Source organism: Falco peregrinus, chromosome 10, assembly GCF_023634155.1.
Source record: "Falco peregrinus isolate bFalPer1 chromosome 10, bFalPer1.pri, whole genome shotgun sequence".
Lineage (NCBI taxonomy): Eukaryota > Metazoa > Chordata > Aves > Falconiformes > Falconidae > Falco > Falco peregrinus.
Genome location: NC_073730.1, coordinates 27,079,033 through 27,104,956, shown reverse-complemented (window position 1 = coordinate 27,104,956; position 25,924 = coordinate 27,079,033). Strand labels below are relative to the sequence as shown.

Sequence of the window (25,924 nt, the reverse complement as noted above, 5' to 3'; positions counted from 1 at the left end):
TCCTTTTAGCTCTTGGCAAACTTTTACTTTCATTGCCTCTCTTTAGTCAGATGTGCATTTTTCTTTATGAGATTTAATATTTCTCTTTTAAAACATTGATCAGTGTCCAAAGTCACTTAAGACCAGTGGAAAAATCAATAGCAAACACCAATTGGCTGACTTGGAGGCTGCTGCTGCAGCTGATCACCAAGAAAGCAGTGATTTGATTTGATTTTGCATTTTCAAGTCATTCCCTTTCTCTGTACTGTCTGTCAGTAAACTTCAAAATTGCTGATTTGAAAATAAATGAACACGTTACTGTTTGAATCGGTATCTTTTACTTTTTTTTTTGGTACTTAACACAAAACGGCATACACAAATATTAGCATTATTATTGCTTAGATGGCTGCAGGTGTGTGGCGAACTCCAAGCTGAACTCAAGGTCAGACACTTTATGATGTAAACTCTTGAAGTCAAGATTTGTGTTTACATGGAGGGTTCATCAATCAGCATATGTTAATGAGCCACTTTTGTCATGTAATTCTGGCAAGTAATTGGACATTTTGCTGTATTACTCTTATATTGAGCTTAGTATCATCGATAGTCAGATATTGAACTCATTTTAATCAAAACCAAGAAAATATTTCATATTCTATGCTGTAATGTACAGTATGCTGTAATGTAAAATACTCTCTATAGCATAGAATATATCAAATTAACTTTTTTATTATTCTGATCTCTGTAGATATTGGTACGATTACTGAATTGAAACAGAACTAGCTTTTTGCTTGAGTTTTTTCTGTTCTCTTTAGGTTTGATGATACACTGTATTTTATTGTTTGCGTGTATAAATAATGCTTTGGTGAGGAAAGGGACCAAAAATGCTAAATATTATAATAAAATACAGACTAGCCATAATGTGTTAAATGAGTTGATTTTGTATTAGACCTATGCCTTTAAAATATGTCTGGTTTTATGTATGTATATATGTACACATGTGGCTATTACTGCATATTGTATGTAATAATCCTCATATTAATGCTTATTTCATATTTATAATTAGGAATAGCTATTCCAAAACTGTGCTATGCTGTTCTGTTTCAGAATTAAGCGATGCTACACATGTAAGGATTATGTTCTTTTTAATATCAATTGAATTTTAACACTTGTTGTAATATCAATGACGTGGTATGCACTTTTCTGTATCCACACCTCAGTAACGGATCCAAATTATGTTTTAAAGAGAAGCTGTAAGAATTTTTAAATAGTCACACTATGTTGATGATGCAAGTACAATATTGAGAAACATAGCTTTGGAATTATATAATTTGAAAGTCCTTAATGTAATTGGAAAATATCTTAATGCCATAAATATGATATGAAAGTTCAGGAAATCTGTTTCTCCCATAATACTTTCTCTTTCCTTTTGGACTGGTTAAGGCTGATCTCAGCAGTGTCAGTAATTATTATTCTGATGACTTGCCCCTGAAAGGCATTCACTTGTACCTGTGGGGACAGAGAATCCATTTGCCTGGCGCCGGGGAGTCGGAGGCACAGGCTGGCGCCAGTGAAGAGAAGGGAAAGATGATTAATATGTCTTATAGATTCACTGCCTCTTCACTTGTCCTAGACCTGCCAGTAATTCCACTCCCCTGTGGTTCCACCTTGATCACAGATAATGGAGGCAGATTGAAAGTTTGAAGACACAAGCCTTTCTCTCCTCCTGAACTGACATTACTCACCCAGGCTAAATGAGCTGTACAACCACCGGCACCTGCCTATGGGAAGGCATCTCAGTGCACTTAGCAGTAATGCTGCAATAAAGCAGCAACTGTACTCTAATTAACCAGTTTCTTTTCTTTCCTTTTTTACCTTCTTCCTTTTTTTTTTTTCAACTGCACAGCAGGCTGCCATTAGCAAAGCTATGATATTGCAATGGAAACAGTAACATAAGTGTTCCTTCACCTCTGCAATTTATTATAACATACCTTTTCATTTTTACTTCTTTACAGAAATAGTATAATACAAGGTTATTTTGCACCAGCAAGGTAGCTGTGGCATTTTAAGGAGTGAAATTATGAATGTCAATGAAAAAATAACTTTGTAAAGAAAATCTGTTAAAAATATTCTTACATAGGTGTATCTTCTTAAAGATAAACCCCTGTTATTTGCTTGTTTTTTTAAGCTAAACTGGGCTTTGTAGTACAAATGTCAAAGTATAATCTCACAAGACCGTCTTTGCAAAACAACTTCTAACAGATGTGTGTATATGTGTATTGGTAAGAAAATTAGCTTTATTTTAGAGACAGTCCAGGAACAGCAGAAAACAGGATAGTTACTTTATAGGGTTTTTTTTTCAGGTCATGTGATAGCATCCAGTAAATTGCAATATGCATGTGTATATGCCTGGTTTGCATCTTACTTTTAGATAAATGCCTTACTCTGAAGCAGATTGTTAGAGATAAAATGGCCTTTTTTCTTTCTAAAACCAGACTGAGCAAAACATATAAAAAGGTTTTGCAGTGGGAAAAGACATTGTCTTATACAGTCTCTAGAGTGATGTCATAACAAGAACCTCTGAACATAAGCTTTGTGTGTGTGTGTGTGTGTGTGTGTCCATGAAGTATTTTGCTCTGTAGCTCTCTGTGTCGGAGGGATTGGGCATTTTACAAAAGATATCTGGTATTTTAAGAAGACTTTGATTTCTTGGGAGAAAGCATGGCAATCCTTAATGAACATGGTAATTTTTATATAACTTTGTCTTGTTTTGATTTTGAAGGTTTATAAGAGCACATCTCTATTGCCTAGGTAGTATTTAACTGTTTACATCAAGTGGAGCAGTATGATGTCTGTAATTGCACTTCTAATATAGATACTCCAAGAATCTGTATATAGTGAAATGTATTCCAGTTAAAATAACAGATCTATATCTTCTAAATACTAAAGAAGACTAGGGCTAGTTAGAGAGCTAAATTCCAGAACTTGGCAGACAGCCCACTTTTATATAAGAAAAGTGATACCCTTTTTAAGTATCTAGGGTATTATTGTGAGTAAGGAAGGAGAAGAGGAATAAACGAACAGAATAGTCCAATATATTTTCAGATGTGATACAACAAGAGTATAAATCTTAAGAGTCAAACTTCTTTAGCAGCATAACTACTAGATACTGTGAAAAATTGGAAGTGTTTACATGCTACAAGGTCATAGAGAGTAATTCCATGAACAGCAGAGAATGCTAAATCTATTAAGAAAAAAAAAAAGAAATTCTCTTTGTCATTGCTCATCTCATGTTGCCACTGGGGAGATATCAGTTTGGGGGCGACCTTTGAACTTCCAATTCCTGGTCCTGCTAGATGGCTTCTTGAAAGGATTAGCTAATGCAGCACCAGGGGCAACCATATTAACAAGGAGAGAGAATTGGGGTTATTGTGAGAAAAAACATGGCCCATTGAAATGGAAATCCTGGGCTCAGAAGTTGTAAGGGTCACCAAGCTGGTTATGGATAAAGGTTGAGTTATCATAACAAATGATGGGGGAAAGTTGTAATGATTTTTCAAGGGAAAAATCCTAAATGTAGTGGTTATTTTTCAAAAAAGGCATAGAATATTAGAGTTTCATTAGTAGTCTATGCCCCGTTAAAGACTTCATAGTTGTGACCTGTAAAGAATTGTCAGACAGGTATAAGACAACTTTCACTGGTCTTCTTGGATCAAGGACTCTATGTCCCAAAGTTTCACACAAGTCTTCATTAAATTACTGAATCTGTAAAAAAGGCTCTTATCTTTTTAGGAACAAAACAACGGAAAGCACCTGCTCCTTTTAAAGTCAAGATTTTGTTGTTGTTGTTGTTGTTATAGAAATAGTTCTTTGACAAACTTGCAATTTTAAATCTATAGGTGAGATAATATATCTGGTTTAAGTTACATTAAAAGTTGGAAGTGTTATTAATTAAAAGGAGGAGATGAAGACCTGGAAAGATGAAGTTACTTTCTAATTGTCATAAAGCAGCACATGAGTAGAGGTCAAGACTGAAAACAGATCTTCTAAAGTCCATTCTACCACACCGTTGCAGCTGTGGGGAGTGCCTTATCTTTCCGGCAAGATGGGCAGTGTGAAAGGTGTGTTCAGAAATGCAGTCACTGATTTGCAGGAGTCACCCTGCAAATACTTGTGGGCAATTAAGAAAAATGTACTTCATTTGTCATGTTGGGTATAGAGCTTTGTATGAAGATATTTTCTTCTTGGTATGGGTGCCGTCTGCATGGGGCAGGGTGTAGGCTGATGGGCTATGTTAACCAAAAGAATATCATTTCATGATTTGCTATTTCAGTTGCCAAAAGAACCTAGGGTGCTTCTAAAATTTGGAGCAATGGAAAAGTGCCATTTTTCTATTTAACTAGACCTTCAGAGTCTTGAAAAAGAGAATGAAATAATTTAAACATCAGTGTCTTAAAAAATAACTTCTTATTGATTATATTTTCCTAATAATAAAATATTATTTTAGCATTCTGTATTGCTGAGTAAAATGAATAACTGATGATTGTGGCTGTAACTGAACACACCAATCTAGCAAAGGACTGTAAATCCTAGAAAGTATGTAGAAAAGTAGGCTTCATGACTGCATACTACTTAAAAATTACTTACTTAAAAATCTGCAGGATGGAACAATACACTGTGCAGTATGTATAATTTATTTCTTACAGATCTAGGGGAACAGACTTCCATTTCCTCATTGGATCTGTATAGAGCACACGTGAAAATTACGAAGGCCAAATATATTTTCAGAATCTATAGATTTTCACAGGGTAGTTTGGCTTTTTATTACTGATACATTTAGAAAAAACAGAATGCCATTTTTTGTGCTGGCAACTATAAACTCTTCTGGGCATAATGCTTATTGCCATGAGCAGTCTCTCTGATTTACTATGGCATGTGGTTCTTTTAGATCAGTGCTGCTAATGATAGCAAGCATTACACCTGCTGGTAAATGTTTTCAGATTTGGCCTTTTTAATAATGCTGGGTATTGGAAGACTAGATGTTAAGTTTAGATGTATAATTTTGTACACAGTGCCACCTGGAGAATTTGGGAATCAGGTTTTGAATATTGGATTATTTTTGCTTTGGTTTTGCCTCACATTTGTTCAAGCTACATAGGACTGTTAATGAGCTTTCTCAGTCTGCTATGTTTTGGTACTCTTACCATTTGGTATTTTAACCTTTTGCCAGTTGTCTGGTCTAGAAGATGGATCTTCACAAGGACTTGGGTGAGAATCCTCCCTGATTCTAGTTCTTGAAACCCAAGTATAGAAGTGAAGTTGTCCAAGTCCCTTCAGAGCTGCTGTCTAGCTTTGCAAATTTGCACATATTTGTGGTCTATAAGATCCTACATTTTGACTTCTGAATTCCCTGGATACTGAAGGATCTATTACTGGACGTGTCCATACATGCTTCAGTTGTAATAATGTCAGTAGCCAAGTCCTGTGCAATGTGTCCTGACAAGACCCGTTTATTGGGCATTCTTCAGTCTGTTGTGGTGCCTGATCTGATGAGTGTGATCAGGGCACAGAGGACTTTCTAGGTTTTGCAGAAAACAAGTATTTGTAAGGTAGTTGGAGGGAGAACCTTACTGTCTCCCTGAACAGGTGATCTCCACTGGGCTGACTGAGTCCTTTCTTACCCCACAAATACAAAAACTTAGGGTAAAATGGAATCATGTATACAAGAACAGAGGCTTTTCCTGTCCAAGCTGAGCCATGAGCAGACTGGTTAGTCCCTCCTCTGAAGCAGACCTCTCAGGCAGAGGTGAGAATCATAACGGGTCTCTTCAAGCTGAGTGAGTGTCCTAGCTACTAACATAACTACAGGTATACCGTGTAACAAGAGCCATTGCTGCAGTCTCCAGTGTCTGGATGTTGAAAGACAGGAATGGTCTCCAAGTCTCTGCTTGGCGTGGGAAGTCTCTAATCCCATCCAGCTGTGCAGGGCTGTGAGTCCTACAAGGCAGGAGACAACTCCTTGCTGTCCTCATCGTTAAAACATTCAGTCAAGCATTGGAAAAGGCTGCCTAAAGTGGTTGTGCAGTCTCCATCCCTCGAGTTTTTCAAGACTTGACAAGATAAAGCACTGAACAACCTGGTCTGATCTCATAGCTGACCCTGATTTGAATGGGAAGTTGGATTTGATGAGCTCTTGAGGTCCCTTCTGACCTGAATTGTCCTATGATCTTGTGACTGTAGAGGAACAAAGCAGATGAAATTGCCCCTGTCCTTGGCGTTTTCTGCAGCTTCATATTCAGGAGAGCCTAAGTCTTTGATGGTTGGGGACGGGGAGGAGACACACTTTAGATTTGAGAATTTTTTGTAGATTTAGTTTTAAACTACTAGCTAATGTTCTAAGGAGGTCTCATACAAAACCACTTTGATCCTTCATGTACACAAAGTACAATGGAAAATTAAGTAATAAAAAGCTTTCCTGCTTCATTGCAACTCCAGGTGGATTTATGGAAGCCTTCAAGAAAATCTGTCCCTGCACTGAGCAAATATAGGCCTAGATTTTTAGGGAAGGCTTATTCAGTTTATGTTTTACATCAAGGTCATAAGAAATTTTTAACTTATATTTTCATCATGAATCTTTATGGATTTGAACAAGTGTTGTTTTGAGAGTTTGACTTTACGCTTACACAAATGCTTTGTGGTAGTGAGAGTCTCCGGTTAAAACCTCTAATTCTGGAAGGATATTATGGTAAACATAAAACCACAATAAACAAATACAAAGCAATATGAAAAATTAATGATTTTAGTATTTTCAAATATTTTTTTCCTAATTCAAAAGACAATTTTCTATCGTTCTGCAGGAGATTCACTCTCACACTGTAAACAAGATACTCAAACAGAGAATTTTCATATTCTTAGCATGTATCTTCTTGACATTCAACTTCATCCAAAGATCTTATTCTTCTAGAGCACTCTACAATTGAGCAAAATGGGTGAAGCTTTTATAATACAGTACTATCATCAGGTGGTCCTATTTTTTAAATATAGTTGAAATGAAAGAGCTGGTAGACAACCTAGTGTTTAGAAACTATGAAACTTAGTATAATGCACACTTTCAATTGATGGTGATGATGAAATGCACCAAAACCTGTTCTTATTCCTCAGTGGAGCAAGTTTGGGTAATTTCTTTGGTATCTAGATTCCCAGTACCATAGGATTACATGCCCAGGGTTCAGAGAAAGCAAATAGGTTTCAAAATAAGTGTATGGGAACTACATTACCTCTTTGCAAATTTCCATGTCTAGCAGGAATGTTGAGCTGATATGAAGATTTTGAAATTGCCTTTCCTTTTTATTGTTTGCTATACTGAGGGAAAAAAAAAAAAAAAAGGTTTCATTTGCCTATATACAAGTTTTCCAAACTATAGTAAGAGACAAAGACACTTGTCCAGCCCTACTATCCCTATGACTGTCTACCCACAGAGTAACTGGACTGGTAAGTGTGCTGCTTGGGTAAAAGGGCTGGGCTGTTACCCCAAAGTGAGCTTCTGTCACCTTTCAGTGTGCCATTCAACTTCTATTATGCCAACATAATTTCCCTTGAAAGAATGTTCTACTAATATCTGTAGGATACTCTCCAAAGTGGTTTGTTTGGTTCATTTCTGTGATGTGAGACAAGAAGAAGAACATGGAGAAGGACAGTCAGAAATTAGCATTCCTTCTTTCTCATCGTGCAATTGGATTATGGGGGCAAGGTAGAATTTACCTGCATCTGTAATCGTTGTGTGGTTCTAGGACTCATTTGTTTCTGTCCATGATTATTTTATGCAGAAGGGGAACATATGGTCCTAACTCCCTTGCTTGTTCAGAGAAGAATGGCAAAGTAGAAAATCTGAACTGCTTCAAGTCAAAGCCTTTCATAAATTAAGGCTTTTATATTCTATTTCTCCTATGGCTGGCCTAGCACTTTCCTTCCTGTATGTTGTTTTGGTGTGTTCAGTGGCTACATGCGAAAGCGGTGACATTTCTATGAAGTGAATCTATTAAATTCTTTATAATGAATAGCATGTAACTGTAAAACATATACAGTTCTCTCATTTTGCCCTCCTCTGGGAGACTACGACAACATTTTGGCAAGTAGGAGTAAACAGCTTTGTGTTGGCATGCAGTAAATTAAACTGAGTAATTAAAATCAATAGCAAAACACTAGCTAGGCAGAAAGGTCATATAACACAACAGAAAACTGTTGGGTAGCATATTGCAGGAAATCAAAATAAATTTCTGAACTTTTCATTATTCTTTACATGCCTGAAACTGGTCTTAAAAGGCTTGTGAGAGACAGGATCACTTTCCTGGATGGAATAAAAATGTTTAAATGCTAATATAGGAGTATATGCAGGGTAAAGGCTGCCAGACACAGTGGAAAATAGAAAAGAGGTCTTTAATCTTACTACTACTATATGAGCTTGTGTTTGTTTAGGTTGGCTTAGTATATTAGTAACGCCTGCAAGTACTAAGTCGGGTATGCCAACCGTTGGTCTCTGTCAGTACAAGTGTCAATTATAAGTTTTATGGATAAGTTTCCCTCATCAGCTGGCTAGCCCATAAAGTTCTGCCTTCAAGGGGAAAAAAAAAAGACATGGATGATTTTGTGAGGCATTTCAAGTACTCCTCTTGCAGCTTGGGAGGTGGAAGTGAGAGTCAAATCTTAGATCCCGTACAGCGATAGTCCCAAAGTGAACCATGACTGAGGAACTTGGCCTAACAATTTAGGGGATGTGCCAAGTCTTAAGCTACACATAAGGTCTTTACTCTGATTGTGAGGTTTGAGTAAATAGATAACACTTCTGATTTTAGAATGATGTTCTAAATCATTGCACTTCTAACCATGGCCTCCAAAAGGAGATCTGTGGTAGGTTTTTGCATTTTTGGTGATGGAATGTGTTACGGTGGTGGAAGGAAGTGGGAGGAAATCATGAGACACGGCTCTGGTGGGAAGAGTGGAGATGCAGGATGAGTCCTTTAAGGAGTGTTTGCTTGGGAGAGACTGAAAAGGAATCAAAGGCGTAGCTAGTCTGTAACAAGCATGCTCAGTCATGAAGTGGGTATGGGTTAAAGGTAATGTATTTTATGAAACGAACTGGTTGAGTTGGGAAAAGCAGAATTTTTTAAGGCCCATGAGCTCTTCTGGCTGGACTTGTTTGCTTTTTCCAGCTCAGTCTGTTGTTCTAATAGGCAATGTTACTCTGCCTTTCTTATCTCTCATGAATTTGCCAGCTCCATTAGCTCTCTTTCAGGCAAATGTCAGAGAGAAGAGATTTTGTTGTGTCATCATTCAGGAGGTATGAAATGTTGCATTTATAAACGTTTCCTTAGGTCTTAATTTTTGGATTTGCAGCATTTCTCCTACAAGAGCTTACCTTGATTGTGCAAATCCTGGGACACTGTGTAGCTGTAACAGCTCTCAGCTGATCAGTGGTTTTTGTGAGGCAAATGGTGAATTTCAGTGTATTTATCTTAAAAATCAGAGCCTTCGGCCAGTCATGCTCTGGACAGATAGTTGTAAAACAAAAGCACTGGGTTGTTGTTGGTGTGTGCGATTCCTGTGTATTCCTGAGGTAATTTAGTTTACCTTCCAGTTTTTGTAATTTGAATTTTAAACAATACTTTTGGGGGTTTTATGAATCCATTTATATTGCCTCTCTTGAATTTAATCCTAGTAATTTTAAAATAATAAGTCATAGGCAGTTTTTGTACTGGCTGTCTTAGAGATGGCTGTGTTTTGTCATTTAAAGCCATACTGTATGTTAATAAATGAGTGCTAGAAACTGGTTGAGAGCAGCAACTGTGCAAACTGATCTGTCATTTAAAGTTGTGTTCAGATTTGGTTTGCTTGAGTTATGAGAATGGCTTGGCCTTTTATTTCATTCCCTTGAGAACATGTGTCCACATCCTACAGTCAGCACGGGACAAACACAAAACAGGCACTCTCATTGCCTGACTCCAATGGTCTCGGCAGCAGGAATATTGCAGATTCACATTACCTACATTAGCATTACTGTGTATGGAACCTGTATTATATCTGCTGTAAATGATTTAACTAGCCAGTCCCTCACAGTTAATGAACATCATTTAATGTTTCTGAGACAGAGATTCAGAAATTCATATGACATAATCAGAGATTCATATGACCATGATCACATCCAGTTGAAAATGCTATAAGGCATAATATTTATCTTTTTTTTTTTTTTTTTTTTTTTTTTTTTTTCCCAGTTCTAGTCCAGGTAAATATATTTAATGAGCTTTTGGGGTTTTGTTTTATTTATATTTTCCTTTTTAGAGATGTGGGACTTAAAATAATACATATATTTTTTTTTTATTTTTATAAATAGCGATGTCTAAATATAATATGAAAATACATGTAATTTTTGTTCTCTTTCCTTGTGTTTTAATGTAGTATGTTTTAAAGTTAGCTGCTAACTTTTAAGACCTTTCAGTATATATTCTTCAGCATCCTTAAATTTTTATAGTCATTAATGGTATAGGAAATGGCATCTACCTTCCTGTCTGTTCATGCTTAACCCTGATTTATGTATCTTACTTAAAACTATGGTTCACATTTTGCAGGACTGTACATCTGCTTAAAGTTAAGCTAATGTACAAGGCAAAATGAAATTGATGCAAAGTCTTCTACAAACATTTCAAAACATTCTTTAACAGTATGCTAAGTAATAGCTTGATGTAATTTTTTTAATTAAATGAAAGTGTATGAAATTTTCCCTATCATTACAATGAAGATACCTTACTTTTTATCTTACTTCAGTACTGCATGGCTAAATTTCCTAAAATGCTCGCCATAATAGCTAACAAACATTTATGTATGTATATAGCATCTCAGTACGTTCTCGTCCCATTTAAAGACCAGAGGGACAATATTTGATACATGGTATAGCCTGGAAAAGCAACAGATATGAAGTTGTGACTCCTGCTTGAAAGCCTTTATAATATTTAAGGTTATTACAACATACATTTTCAGCATTTGTGTGTTTAACTTGATAGCTGTATAAATTATATGTCAGGTACATTTACAAACAGTGTATTGACAGATGTCCTGTTATTCTTCTGGAAATATACAGTATACAGAGCATTTCGAAGACAACTTGCTTATAAAACTTTTTGTATCACATGTATTGCTTTCTCTTATGTGCACCTGCCATTTTATTTGTCTCAGCATAAACATTACTGCTTCTTGACACTGTTCGGAAGATGTTAAATGCTTTATTTCAATACCTCAGCCTTATTGCAATATAGACTCTTATTTTTAACATGAGTGCCAGGCCTACAAAACCTTACTTGTCTAAAATGGAAGTTAGCATTTGAGCCAAACTTTCATAAATGTGAAATAGAACATGTGAAACTGGGTCACGTGTGAAATAATCATCTGGAAACCTTACCTCAAATAAAATGCCATGATAGTCCTACTGGTTTCTGTGTCGGTTAATGTCTTGTATGCAGAGTGGTCTAACATGCTGGTTGGTAATAATAGCAGTATAAAAGCTTAAAACAAACTGAGGAGCATTACTCCTGCCTACTAATACTTTGTTTGCAAACCAGACAGACAAAGCTGATAGCATTGATAGTATTTTGGTTTACGTAGAGTTTTTGCTGAAGCCCTTTATGTATGACTTGATATTTAAATTACAGATTAGAATTGTTAGTGCTTACCAGTGCAAGAAATATTGAGAAACACAGAAGGCTGTCCCAACATCTCCGGATATTTTCTATATTTCCTTTTCTTAATTTTATCATTAGAGACTGTGACCTAAAACTCTCTTTTAGGGTTTTGTCTGCCCACTTTTTGCTCATCTGAAATCTTGCGGCATCACGCTTCACAGTATTAGGAATATGTGATTATGGGTCTGGGCTAGCAAGTAGTGAAGCATCTGCTTGGATAATCTCATTGATCAGGCTCTGGAAATGCAAACATTTGAACAGTGATTTTAAGAGTAACCTCTCTGGACCTTACAGTGTGTGCCTAGAAATCATTGAAAGCATAGTTTTTGCAGGTGCATACATATCACTTGGAGCTCAAACTATGTGCTATAAATCTCCATACCTCTTCCCAGAGTTTGCTGAAGATTTGGCTCAGGGAATCTTTGAGGGGGGAGGGGTCCTCTATTGTTTGAACTGGCTAAGTTTCCTGAGAGCACAGGAAAAATACTTTTATTGGCACGACGTTCTGCACTGCATTAGTGATCACCGACTTGTGTGTTGTGAGTCACGTTGCACTTGCAGTTCATACTGTACTCTCACAGTGTACCAGACTCCTTGCTGACCTGTGAGCAGTGTACATTCTCTCGCTGTGTTTTATAACAGTCTGAAGAAGTAAAGTGTCTAGAACTTTGTCATTACCTTTAGCAGCAAAAGAATGTGAAGAGTCTTTCAAGGCTAAATAAAACTTTGCGTAATTTAACAAAATGTATCCTACATTTCCCTTCCTCTCACCATCACGTCTAGTTATATTGCAGAAGAGGGTAAAGGAGGTAATGCTCTTGTAGTCTAAACAAACTCAGCATGGTGAAATGGGACACTACTTTAAAATATGCATAAGGACTGCAGTTGCTCCATTTTGTGACACTGACTGTTCAGGTGGAGGAAAAAAACCAACCAACAAACCACAGACTTTTCCTTAAAATGAATGTTTTTTTAAAGGGCTATCAAGAAAAATGCTGCTGGAACTATTATTGTGAAAAATTGGAGTGGCCTGGTTGATATCACGCATACAGTTTGGAAAAACAAGATTAGTGCAACACATACCATTTTTCATTTTCTCCTGTCTTCAACAGCACCAGCCATTGCAACATCTCATTTTTTTTAAACTTTGTGTTTAGGATGAGAAATCCCATGTGTGTACAATTGCTTCTGGCTGCCTGGTCCCTCTGCTCCTAGCTTTTTCCCTCTGCTTGCATGTTTCCATGTGTACTGTAAATAAGAAGTGACCAGGAGGGCAGGATACTTAGTTTCTTCTTAGATCAATACTACTCTGTGGGTCAGAAACTAGGAATGTTTGAAAAGAGGGGAGGAGGGACCTGTGGTTTATTTCCCCTGTGGACTGAGGCCAACACCTTTGCATTGGGTTCATCTCTATTACCTGGGGAAGAAAGCCTGTGTAGGTTATTTCTGAACTGGTATCAGCTGGCAAAAAGACCACTGTGAATAAGACAGCAAAGAATTTAAGCAATGAGAAAATGTTAGAGGTTTTTTTTTATTTCCCCCCACACTAAAATAAGAATTTTAATGCCTCGGTGGCCATCTATGTGTGTTCTTGAGCCTGGCCTGAGAGGAGTGAGAGATTGAGATCAGCATGTGTCAGAGTTGGGGGGGCTGGGGTGTATGCAAAGCAGGGGCTCTCAGGCTGTGAGCCAGAGTACTGAAGTCCTGTTGCACACGTGCATTCACTGTTGTCTCTCAAGAAAGGTGCTTGCCATATTTTTGATCCCCTTTTAGCTAAGAAACCGGAGACTTTTGCTTCCAGACTTTTCTTTCTTACGCTCCTCTGTGTTTAATATAGCTCTGAGTGCTGTCTCTGAAAGGGATAAATGAAGACACACAAGGCAAGTCTGCACAGCACAATGCAAGTTTAGCCCTGGAAATGCAGTATTGCCATTGCTAACAGCAGGCCACATGCTGGTGTGGGGAATAAATGGGAGACCTAGAGATTCTCCCTGTAGCAGGAGAAATGTAAGCATGCTTGGAGTTACTCTGTGGCGCTCAAGAATAGGAGAATGTTATAAAGTAGGTTTTTAACAGAGGAAGGTGGAAGGAGGGAATATGAAGGAGCTCATAGAGGAGAATGGAGAGTAAAATGTGTGTGTGCAAGATGTGTAGCCTGGGGAAAAAATAAAAAGTTTGCAATGCTGAATTTAAATTATTTGCCCTCACATTGCCGCATCTTGTATGTGTTTTAAAATTATATGCTTTCATGCGAAGAAATCAGGTGGTTCTACATCATAAATCAGTCTTTATAGCAAACAAGGTTTTGGAGGTACCTATCTTAGACCTGCTCTTTTCTGGGAATAAAGATGAGGCACTATCAGAGATTGAGAAGATGGAGCAAATTGATTAATTAAAAAGCAGTAAATCATCAGCCTCACATGATTTATGTATAAAAGAATTCTGAAGAAGCTCAGGAATGAATTAGCTGAACTACTAACAAAGATATGCGCTCTCATTAAAACCAAACTCTGTTCCAGAGGGTTGGCATATATCTGGGGTTTAGCCTATATTTAGACCAGTAAGCATTACATCTGCACCTTGCAAATGGTTGGAACAGGAATTTAAAAGGGAATAATAAAACACCTGGAAGATTGTGATGTGAGAGACTTTAATGAGAATGGCTTCAGCAAAGAAAAATCATGTCTCGCTACTTTGCTTAGAACTGTGTGAATGTGCCCATAAAAAGAAATAGAAACGGCCATACTGGATCAGACCAAAAGTCCCTCTAGCCCAGCACTCTGCCTCTAGCAATGCTGCATAGGGAAGAGAAGAAAATAAAAAGGATAAGATAACTCTGGACTTGATTGACAGCAACAAGGGCCAGGTTTGAATTTAAGGGGGTCAATGCAAATGTGCTGACATCACCCCTTTCCCAGAAATCCGTCCTGAACTTACTAGTGCTCGGGGGGAGAATTTCCCCCACTCACAAAAAGAAATTAGATGGTAAAATAAACAACGTTTTCATAAAAAGGACTAAAGAGTTAAGTCTGACAAGCCAGATGCTCAGAGTAGCAATAACCAGTTCCTGAAGTATAGTTGCAACAATAGTATTTTCATCTAGCAAGGCTAGTGAGTTGTATTCCTCTACTTTCCTTCACAGTTTGATATTAGCAAGTATTGCCAGGTAGCGAAACCAAACTGCAGCTATGCTAACCTGATGTGATACGTTTTTGTTAGTAGCTCTTCACTCCTCCAGCCATACATTTCCCTGCTAGCCACATATAGTGCTTCTGCTAGCCATGACCCTGGGGCTCTGCAGTCTGTGTTCCTGTTAGCTCCCACACCTCCGCTGACAGGTTTTGTTGTTTCAGCCCTTGGAAGAGTAAGCACAGTGCTGAGAACCAGGCACAGGCTCTCAGTTCATACAAGGGGCTTAAGCATCGTCTGGTACTCACACATCTTGCCAGAGGCTTTAACTCAAGTCTCCTTATTTTTCCTCTTTTTTCTTTTTTTTTTTTTTTTTTTAACCTTGGTGTAACCTTTGTATTTTGGTGCTAAACACTCTTCCTGGACTGGCTCACTTAGTTGACCTAGACTTCCCTACATTTTCTCCATGTGATGAAGTAACTGCCTTTGTAACAGAAATGTCTTTCAAATATATAATTGCAATATGTGCCAAAGGAAGGTGTTTCTGGCTTGCCCACTAGTCTTTTCTGTTTATCTCCCTTCAATTCCATCAGATGCCAAGGTGTACCTTTGCCTTGGGAATTCCTGGGAATGTTTCCTCACCTTTAGGTTTCAGCTACCACGCTTATGAGGCAAACTGCCTGACATAATATATTTTGACTTTTCAAAAGCTTGTGACAAAGTCTGTCACAAGACACTGCTACAAAGGCTAAGTAGTCACATATGGTGACAGTACAAGTATCATCATAGATCAAAAAACGACAAGGAAACAAGAAGGCAGAGGGCTAAGTGATCAGTTTTCATCACAGTAAATAGCTAGCAGCTGCGTTTCTTGAAGTTACCTATCAGGTCACATGCTAAATATATTAATGATCTGGGGAGAGAGGTGAAGGATTAGGTGGTAACACTTACAAGTGACGTAATTATTTAAGGAATTTAAGCCTGTAGCACACTGTCAGAAACTTCTGAGAGATCTAAACAAATTACTCAGATAAAGATGGTTTGGTCCTGATGAATAAGAGGTTAATATGTGGAAGAAACCACACAAAAATCTTATTCTCTAACTGAAGGGAAGAAACCTGAACATTGCTGTTGGCAGTTCCATAACAGAAGCCATTTGCGATGCTGTTATAGTAGAAAAAGTGAACAAGGTGCTAGAAGGCGTAAGAAATGGGACATTAAAAATGAATTACTGAACTCAGTCTTCATTGCATGGAGACAGACGATAGGATAAAGCATAATATTATGGGTAAGTTTGCCCAGCTAACGAAGTCTGATCCATGACGACAATTTCCTGTTTTCTTTTGTCTTTATCCTGCTCATACATCACCTACTATCAGAGGTGCTCTGATCTTTATCAGGAATAATATACATTGAGAAGGCTAGGGCTTTTCAGATCTTACTAAGGGCAGCTCAGTATCAACCAAGCTTCAACTCGAAAAAACCCTCTTTCATATCCATTCTCCTTCCTTTGGTAGTTAGTTAAAATTCACATAAAAATGACATAAATTAACAATCTCAAATTTGTATTTAGACTGTGAAATCATCAATGTTTTAAACATGGATTTCAGAATTCAGATATTACTGAAATGTTTCCTAAAGTTGGGGCTCTTATGAGACTTACAAATTATTCTTGCATAGAGGAGGAGTCACCTGAGACTAGCCTAAATGAAGTTAACATAGATTTTAAAAATTATTCTTGCAGAAGAACAGGGAGTGGTGGGAATAGATGAACAGATGGGAAAGGGAGAAGAGAAGAGTGAAGAAAAGGCTAATTAGGTAATTGAGGCTAAGAGGCTATTAGAGCTGACCCAGCGGTCTGCCACTAGTGCAGTTCAGGGACTTGAATTTGGGATTGAGGTTGGTCCCTCATTCCCAGGCCAACACGTGCTCCAAACATTGCAAGGACTCAGTTTTATATCCTGTATGATCCTGTAAGTGCGTGTTTTCCAGTCAACATAATCTGGAGGCATTGCACGTCAGATTATCATGGAGACAGAAAAGAATAATGAAGTAAAATGCTAAATATGGACACGAAGACACTAAAATACCATGGTAACGGATCAATTGTTTGGTCATATTCTTTGGAATTCTTTTGAACTGGCTATCGGAGAAAAATCTGATTGAAACTAACATATTTTGAAGAGATTCTGATTAGGAATTAACTATTTCTCACAGCCTTTCCTAAAATTTGTCCAGTACACAATTCTCTCAAGCATGTCTTTGTTGTTTTTTTCACAGATAGTAGAGAAGGGGAGGGCCTAAAAGGTTATTTATTCTGTCATTCCATTACCTTGTTTCTGGCCAAGTTGAATCTGGTATTCTTGTGCTGTGCCAGTCTTGTCTCCTAACCTTATCTTCCTTTCTGACCTACTCAGTGATATCCTTTCTTCTGGTTTTATATGCTTATTTTCTCCCCGATGTCAGTATATTCAAACTGTCTCCTGAAGCTCTTTTTGAAGGTCTTTCATAGCCAGAGAGTGGTATGGGTCACAGCTAGGACAAGCATTGTTATGTAGTTTTCAGATTTATATGCTGAGGTGGAGCATCTCTTGTCCTCACCTTTTTCTAGTACAACATTATTCATGCTGATTTAATTCTTTTAAATCACTTCTTTAACAGTATTTGTGGGTACTCTTTCTCAATTGCTTCTAGAAAACCTTGGGTTTCTGTTCTGCGTGTTCCAGACTTTGGAACTGTGGTAGTGCAACATTCTGAGATCATGTTTCTTCCTTCTTTCCTTACCTTACTCAGCACTTCTTATGGCATATTCTCATTTGCCAATACAAGTATTTAAAAAAAAAAAATAAATTGTTTTGACCCTGTGTGCTTGGTTGTTTTTTTTACCCAGTTAGCTGCATTTCAGGACAGAAATGCTGGCTCTTGCATCCTTCTCTTGCATTCATGACATCTTCAGAGGATCACAGTGCATGTATGACTGACTTTTTTCTTTTCTTGTTCTAGTATTTTTGTGGAAAGCCAGCTTTTCTCCCTCTCTTTCTTCTTTCCTTTATAAGCTCTGCATAACGATACTGCTATTGAGGCAATACATGGCTGGAACACCTGTGGTCAGTAGGCAAATCATATTTCAACAGCAGAAAAAATCAGCACCAGTTATTATCCCTGCAGTTTAAAAGAGAGTTTCTGTAGAATAATTGCAGTATTGGAACTGCTGCTTCAGAGGAAAGTCACTGCAGTTTAAGATTTAGCAACTGGACAGAATAAACGAAAAAGAGAGGAGGGAGAATAGCTTTGGCTATAATGGTAGGCAGGAGGGAGAAAAGAAGGTAAATTGACTGTTTGTCCACTGGAGACCCCACTTGTCCTGCTGCTGGCAAAAGATTTTGGATTTCGCTATCAGCTGACAGCTCCTCTAAGACACATTAAAGGGCTTTGTCAAAAGAGGGCACTGTGCCAGATCTGGACCTTTGTGAACACGTTTTACGTTTAGGGGAGATAGGTGAGTGGTGGACAACACTGAAGGAAACCTCCTCCCACAAAACCGTATTGAGGTTTGGAGAACCTGAAAGAACACTTTTCTTCATGCTAGGGACACAGTGTTGCCCTGTCTTATATGAAGCTGCTTAAAAAGTAATTCAGTCACTTTAAATTTTTTCTTGCCATTTTATAATATAGCAAACCCTCCCCTTCTTAATGTTATGCTTATTCTGGTGAACTGAAGGATGATGGTTTCATTTCTGACAGCAGAACTCAGGAACAGGTTTTCAGCATTGCTTTATATTTCATAATCACAGTCTGCTAGTAGGGACCCTTCCATACTGCTTCCGTGCTTCCCACATGGTGCACCCTTTCCTCAGCATTTCTTATCACTTTTAGGAGTAAATGACTTCCACTGATTCCCTCTGGTTTTAGGTAGAATGGTTTCATTATGTTTTTGTTATTGGTATTATTGTAGACCTAGAAGACTGGCCTGTGGGCAAGGACCACATTTCTGTAAGGTGTTCTGCAAACACAGGACAAAGGACATTTCCCACTGCTGTGTTCTCTTTATTGTTCCTTCTCACCACTGAATTTTCCTTGGCAGAACACTGTACTGTATTGAAGGTACACTTTTGTTAAAAACCTTTCTTAGTAAGTTCCCCATGAATGTAGGCAAACGTGTGAAATACGGGGAATTATTCTCATAACATTTGCTCATACAAATCTATTTCTAGGTTTTGGCTTTCAGGTTCTAAAAGAGTGATAATGTGCTTCTATGATATTTTCACTATCTTAGTGTCAGCTGATGGAACTGATTTCTCTGATGTGCAGGTCTCAAAAAAAAAGTATGCCAGGTTAGACTAGCACTGATACAGGTACCCAGTACTATGTTTATTACAAACATTTAAAATGCAGAAATTCTCCAAAAAAGTTAAATGTTCCTTCTTGCTGGTTAATTATTTAATTAAATCTTATAGGAAAAAGATAGTACAAAATCTCAATGCTTTCCCTTTGAAGTTGTAAAGAACACAGGGTTTACAAGAAATCTTTGTACAGTTCAGTATTATTTGAATTCCCTAGCAATCTTTATAGAGGTTACTTAATCATTCCATTAACATTAACCCTTGAAAGCTGTATGCTTAATATGTAGTTTCCTGATTTTTATGAAAGCCATTGAATTACACAATAGTTTGATTTTTATACTTAAGAAGAAGAAACCAGATATTGGTGGAGGTGGAAAAGCTTGAGGTGTTAAAAATTCTTAAAATATTTGGAGAACATTCTAATACATATTAGGAAGAATAAAAACAGGACTTATCTTGCAGTGTCTGAAACTGAGTTAGCCGTGCCAAACCTCATTCAGTTGTCTGTAAAAAATTTTTAATGCTATCTGACATATTCACTGTCACTCCATGCTCTGTGAATCAAATATAAAATTATGTGCAAGAAAAAACCCTACAAACTTATTTTGTCACAAGTAAGCTAGGAATTTTGAAGATGGTCAGTTCCACTTGTCAACAAGAATAAGCAAGAAGAAAAATAATGGCTTAGACTAACAGAGAAACAAGCCAGTAAGGCCTTAAAATTGAAAGGGCTGCCTCTCAGAAGAGGAATTTGCAGTGCATGATTAACATCCTTACATTTTCTCTATAGAGTTTGTTGGTTTTCTTGCAGCTAATAAATAGGGACATCCAGCTTTAAGAATAAAACTTGAACACTCATAAGGAGTAGCTAGATGTAGCATTTTGGGTAGCATCCATAAATACCTGAAGGCAATTTTCCAAAGGAGAGTCAGAATGAGGTTTTGTGTTTCAAACGTCTTTAAAATTTAGGCTTAATTTCCTCTGAGATAGTGACTCAGGCCCACCTCTTTGAATATACACGGGCTTGGAAATTTTTGAAGTTGTTAAGTTGTATGCCTACATCTGCCAATTGATGGCAGTTGAAAATGATCACCACAGTGTGTCACCACAGCTAACACTACATCGCAATCAGATTCGCTTGAGTGTTTCTCTGCAAGTCAGATCACTTTTTCTTTTGGCCATTGATCTTTTACGGCACCTGGAGCTTTTTGTTTTTCTTCCAAAGATCATCATTTTACTTTGAAGTCTACTGACTGTGATATGCAGTATCACTAACCCAATCCTGTAGAGGCAAGGAACTGAATAATTACTTCATGAGTGCCATATTAAAAGCAGTCCAAAGACTGTTTAGGCTGCTCATTAAAGTCGTTGGGAATTTGGCTGGGCAAGAGCTCCCTGCTTTGGTCATGCAACAGGGTGGGGGAAGTGCTCCAAAGATTGTTATTTTCTAATTGTGTTGTGGTACCACAAAAAGATTTGATTACCACACTTATGTGTTTAAAACTCAAAGAACAGATGCCACACAGCAGCACACTCCCACCCCAACCCCCCCAGTGTTTGTTCTCCAAAGTTTTCACTCCCAGTTTTCAAAGGGAAATAAGGTAGCAGAGAAGGGAAAAACAAAAAATCAGAACAGATAATAAAGTTTGCCCTTAAAGCCAAAATTATTAGAGTTGAAATTAAAATTATTTTAAAAAAACTAGTATAGTTAGGATGCAATTTTCAAAGCTCAGTTATACCCCTCGCTGCCTGCTGCAGTAGCAGACTAAAATCCTGGGGCCTCTGAAGTTACCAGTTTTTGAGACTGAATGAGGGGTCCATTTTTTTTGTTTGTTTTTTTTTGTTAAACTGACAAATTTGATCTTATTGCATGCTACCAAAACAGAGAGAAGCGTTCTGACTCCAGACTGCAATGTAGCAAATATATAGGAACAGACAAGCACATGTACATTCACACTTGAAGTAAAAAATGTGCTGGGTTGGGAGTGCTACCTTGTCAGATAGGAGGAGAAGACTCTCAGATCCACTGGCTCAAGCCTTTGACTGGCACTGGACAGTGAGTGTTGAAATAGAAATAAAATATGAGTTTCTGTGCTTCTTTCTTCCTTTAACAGAAAGAAGTTTATCTTTAAGACTAGGCAGTCTGAATCTGTTTCAAAATGATTTATAATATCAAGCTTCATTTCTGTAAATACATTTCTAAGAACAGACTGGAAATCAGTTGCTTGCATGTCATTCTCTGTGGCTGTACTTAGAATTGGGGTGGTTCTCCTTTAAATAACCGTTCAGAAGCACTGAAATCCAGGCAGTTGTGTATCAATTAGCAGGGTGCATTTCTTAGTGTGGGCTGTCTGGAAATGCAAAATGACAAATCTGAGCATTAAGCTTTCTACCATCATTTTGCTTTCCTACCTCTAACTACAAATCAGCTTCATTGTGACTTACAGTGTAAGAAGTTGCTGCATTTCTGCAGATCCATGATAAGATATTTTTCTCTAGTAAGAAATGCAGTTAGACTCTGCATTCTGAATCTGTTCCTGCCAGGCCCTAGATGCATTAGTATTCCACTGGCAGCTGCCTGTAGGTAGGAATATTGTTTTTGTCCATAACCAGAGGGAACAATCAGACTAAGCCGTTCCCCGGCTATAAACCAGCCAAAGTAATTGGGTTTAATTTTAATTTTTGTAATAGCTTTAAATTAATAGGAGCAGCTGCTGCCACAGTGTGTGGGTGTCCTTTTCCAGAAGGCATAGAACAAAAAAGGGAAAGAGTAAACAATAGTGCGTCTAGGACACAAAGGTTAATTCAAGAACTGAGCAATGTCTTTTCGTTATCAAAAACTCAGTTGGTGATATCTAGTACTGTGTCTCTTTTCTTTCTTTTTCTTTCCCTTTTTTTTTTTTCTTTTTTCTTTAATTCCCTGATAAGATCTCAATCTGATTAGGCTCCTGTGTGTAAAGATGTGTTGTTGGTATTTAAACACTAACTCTCTTTCTCTATATGACTCACAAATAGATTAGCAGTGACAAAGTGCTAGAAGAGATAAAAATAGATTAGCAGTGACAGGAGTACTATTATAATTATTTTTGGAAGATATGGTTTGAATTAAGAGTTTGGGCACTTTCTGCCCTGAGAGGGTGAATTTAAACCTGGGAACTGAGGATGGTTTCTGCTGTTGTGTCAGACACCAGATAGTGAAATGTCAATACCAGATGTCCTAGACATCAAGATTAGCCATAATAGCCAAATGCAGCCATAAAGTGATGTGTCAAAGTGGATAATAAAACAGATGCTTAGCTTCTATAATGAAGGGGAAAGGGAATGAAATATCAAAAGTGCCTTTAATACATTAACAAAGTTGTCTTCAACTTGTTTAAAAGTAGAAAGTTATTGAACCAAGGAGAACTATGTGTCATTTAAACATTAAGTATCAGCAGATGAATTCCAATTAGCATTAGCCATTCTAAAATCCTGATTTTCCTCCTATTGGTCTCACTTTACATGATTTTTTTATAGCATAAAGTGAGGCTTTTCCTTTATTATTTCTCCCATGCTAATTTGGAAACAAATAAAGTTCAACAACTCAGCAACATACTGTTTAAACTTGCATTACAGTTTGAGGACTGGGAGCTAGAATACATTTACCCACTGCCATATCATCTGCTTGATTTGAGATCAAATGAGGGATGTCCTATAGCACTCCAGAGTAAGGGCGAATGATAGAAATATGTTAAGATACTGAAGAAACCTATTAGGTTAGGGTACTGCGTGCAGACGGCTGGTGGCATTTTTCCCTTACTGATACTTTTAAAAAAAAGTTAAAAGAATTGTTTTTCTGTCCTTCATATTTGTGGCTTACAAATAATTTTCAGATCTTAGTGATAAACAAGTGTCTTATTTAACCAAAAATCACAGGATCATAAAATCATTCAGTTTGGAAAAGATCTTTAAGACCATCAAGTCCAACCATTAAGCTGGCACTGTCAAGTCCACCACTAAACCATGTCCCTGAGCGCCACATCTACACGGCTTTTAAATTCCTCCAGGGATGGTGACCCCACCACTTCCCTGGGCAGCCTGTTCCAATGCTTGACAACCCTTTTGGTGAAGAAATTGTTCCTAAAATCCAATGCAAACCTCCCCTGGCACAGCCTGAGTCCATTTCTTCTTGTCTTATTGCTTGTTACTTGGGAGAAGAGACCGACATCCACCTTACTACAGCCTCCTGTCAGGCAGAGAGCAATAAGGTCCTTCTGAGCCTCCTTTTCTCCAGGCTAAACAGCCCCAGTTCCCTCAGCTGCTCCTCTAAGACTTGTTCTCCAGACCTTTCATGAGCTTTGTTGCCCTTTTCTGGACACGCTTCAGCACCTTTATGTCTTTCTTGTAGCAAGGGACCCAAAACTGAGCACAGGTGTTCGAGGTGCAGCCTCACCTGTGCTGAGTACAGGGGCATGAGCACTTCCCTACTCCTGCTGGCCACACTATTTCTGATGCAAGCCAGGAAGCTGTTGGCCTTCTTGGCCACCTGGGCACACTGCTGGCTCATGTGATACTGAAGTACATTCTTGAAGCCTTGAACATTCAAGAACCAGGGCAATAAAAGGGGCAAATAAATTCTTATTTCAAGTCTAATTAACTGCATCACTGGCTCTTTATTGTACTTTTTAAAGAACATCTCAATTCCTTTCTGTTTCTCTTTGTAGATCCTGAGTCTTGCTGATCACACTCCTTAACTGCTGCTAATTGGCTAGCATGTACTTTTGCATAATGAGAAGGTTTTGTTCTCTATTTCATATCAGTAATGAAAGGCCAAAACTGATACTCTGCAGTAGACCAGCTTCTCGGAACTATTACAAAGAGGCATATTACTACTGCTATGTCTGTAAATCTTATTATGTTTTCCCTCACCATCAGCCTAGTTTAGCTGAGATTTGCTCCAATCATTAGATAAGACCTGTTTATAATGTTTCATAATTGAATAAGTTAGTCTGCAGAACCATAGTGTTTTGTTGCCAAACGTGACTGGTAAATTAGTTACATCAAATTACAAGTGCATGGCATGACTAGAGAATCTCCTATATAAATAAGGCTAGAAAATCGATCTACAAAATCAAGAAGGGGTACAAACAGAAATATTGAACATCTCTAGTCACAGAACAAGTTTTTGACCCACCTCTGAAGTATTACTAATTTCTGTTGAGAAATAACAGAATAATTGAAGTTGAGTGAAAGATGGCAGGCAGACATTTGTTATTCCTTGAACAGATACCAGCTTGATAGCAATGACATAAATGTCTTTATTATAATTATTTACCATCATGTATATTCATTTTTATCTTGTCAGATAAGCCAGAACTCTCAAGGAGGGCAGCAATCCAATTTGGAACAAGACCAAATACCCTTTTCTGGTTTGCTTTCTAATTTAGAAATAGGTTATTTTCCATACCTGAGGCTTTTTGTTTGAGTTTTGGGGGGTTGTTTTTTCATCTCAGGAATTTATCTGTTCCTCCGTTCGTTGGCTGGGTGTTGATATATCCCCCCAACTATTAAGGATAAAAATAAAAAGACGTCCTGAATTTCAGTAACTGTTCTATTGGTTTTGCCTTATACTGACATTCCTTCGTTAATTATGCCTCATCTCTGTGCTGGTGAATTAGACCTGTCTCAAAGGATCTAGCCACACTCCAGCCAGAATTTTGGCTGAAACCTGTGTGGTAGTATGAGGTTGTACCAGCTTGGTAGTGAAGTAGGGGACAGTTTAACTTCCTGTGCATCCTTTTCACTTCACGGGAGTGGTTTCTCTGGTTACATGATGCTCTCTCCAGCTTTGGTGGCTCTGCCAGCTTGGGCACAAGGAGCAAGCTGCAGTCCCTGTGGTGACTGTTGCACCAGCACAGTAGCTGTGCCATGCATAGGCCCAGGCGCAGGGACTGTCTGCATGAGCGCTGCGGAATGCAGGCTCTGGGATCTGCTCACCAGCTCCTCAGTTCAAGCTGTTTCACTTCATTTGTTTTTGAGGAAACTTGAATCTTACATAGCCTTTTTGTGCAGATTTATGTCAATGAATGTATATGCCAATGTATATATTTGTTGCTTTTGTCTTTTAGGCAAAGAATACCTTCTAAAAATGTGTATTACTATCGCTGCCCAGACCACAGGAGAAACTATGTCATGTCATTTGCTTTTTGCTTTGACCGAGAGGATGACACTTATCAATTTGCTTACTGCTACCCCTACACCTATACTCGCCTTCAGCACTATCTTGACAGCCTACAAAGGAGGAACATGGACTACTTTTGCAGAGAATCGCTAGGTCTCAGCGTGGTAAGTAATAGGCATGCTTGCCAACTAGCAGGCTTCATTATGAATGGCTACCCTTAAATGCTTATAAAGTATATAATTCATCATCCCTGCTAAAGTACACACATGCACATATTTGTTTTACTGCTATCAATGACACATGAGGTAGTGTACCTGCATGGTGAAATATAGACAAATGCTAATTTAATGTCACATAAAATATTTCCTTTGCGATGTGCAAGGCAATGCTAAATTCGCATGTATGATCAGTTCACCTCTAATGACATTAAAAGATGAAACTGAAACAGCTTTATTGAAGAAATGTGATTTTTAGAATACTCTGTCCGTTTGTTTTTTTGGAAGAGCTTTGCTGTTCAGAAGGAAATATGTATCTTTGGAACTAGAGTATAGCTTTTCTTGGTAAATAATGCAAAACATACACAAACT

General features: G+C 37.9%; 1 protein-coding gene across 7 annotated transcripts in view; it reads left to right on the top strand.

The window, feature by feature from the left end:
* Nucleotides 1-25,924, top strand: part of LOC101910707 (BEN domain-containing protein 5) — a 965,145-nt gene that overhangs the window by 368,220 nt on the left and 571,001 nt on the right. For all 7 annotated transcript variants that reach the window (XM_055814853.1, XM_055814852.1, XM_055814850.1 and 4 more), the window contains one exon: nucleotides 25,285-25,501. In XM_055814853.1, the coding sequence (XP_055670828.1) occupies nucleotides 25,285-25,501 (217 nt within the window). The remainder of the gene's footprint in view (nucleotides 1-25,284; nucleotides 25,502-25,924) is intronic.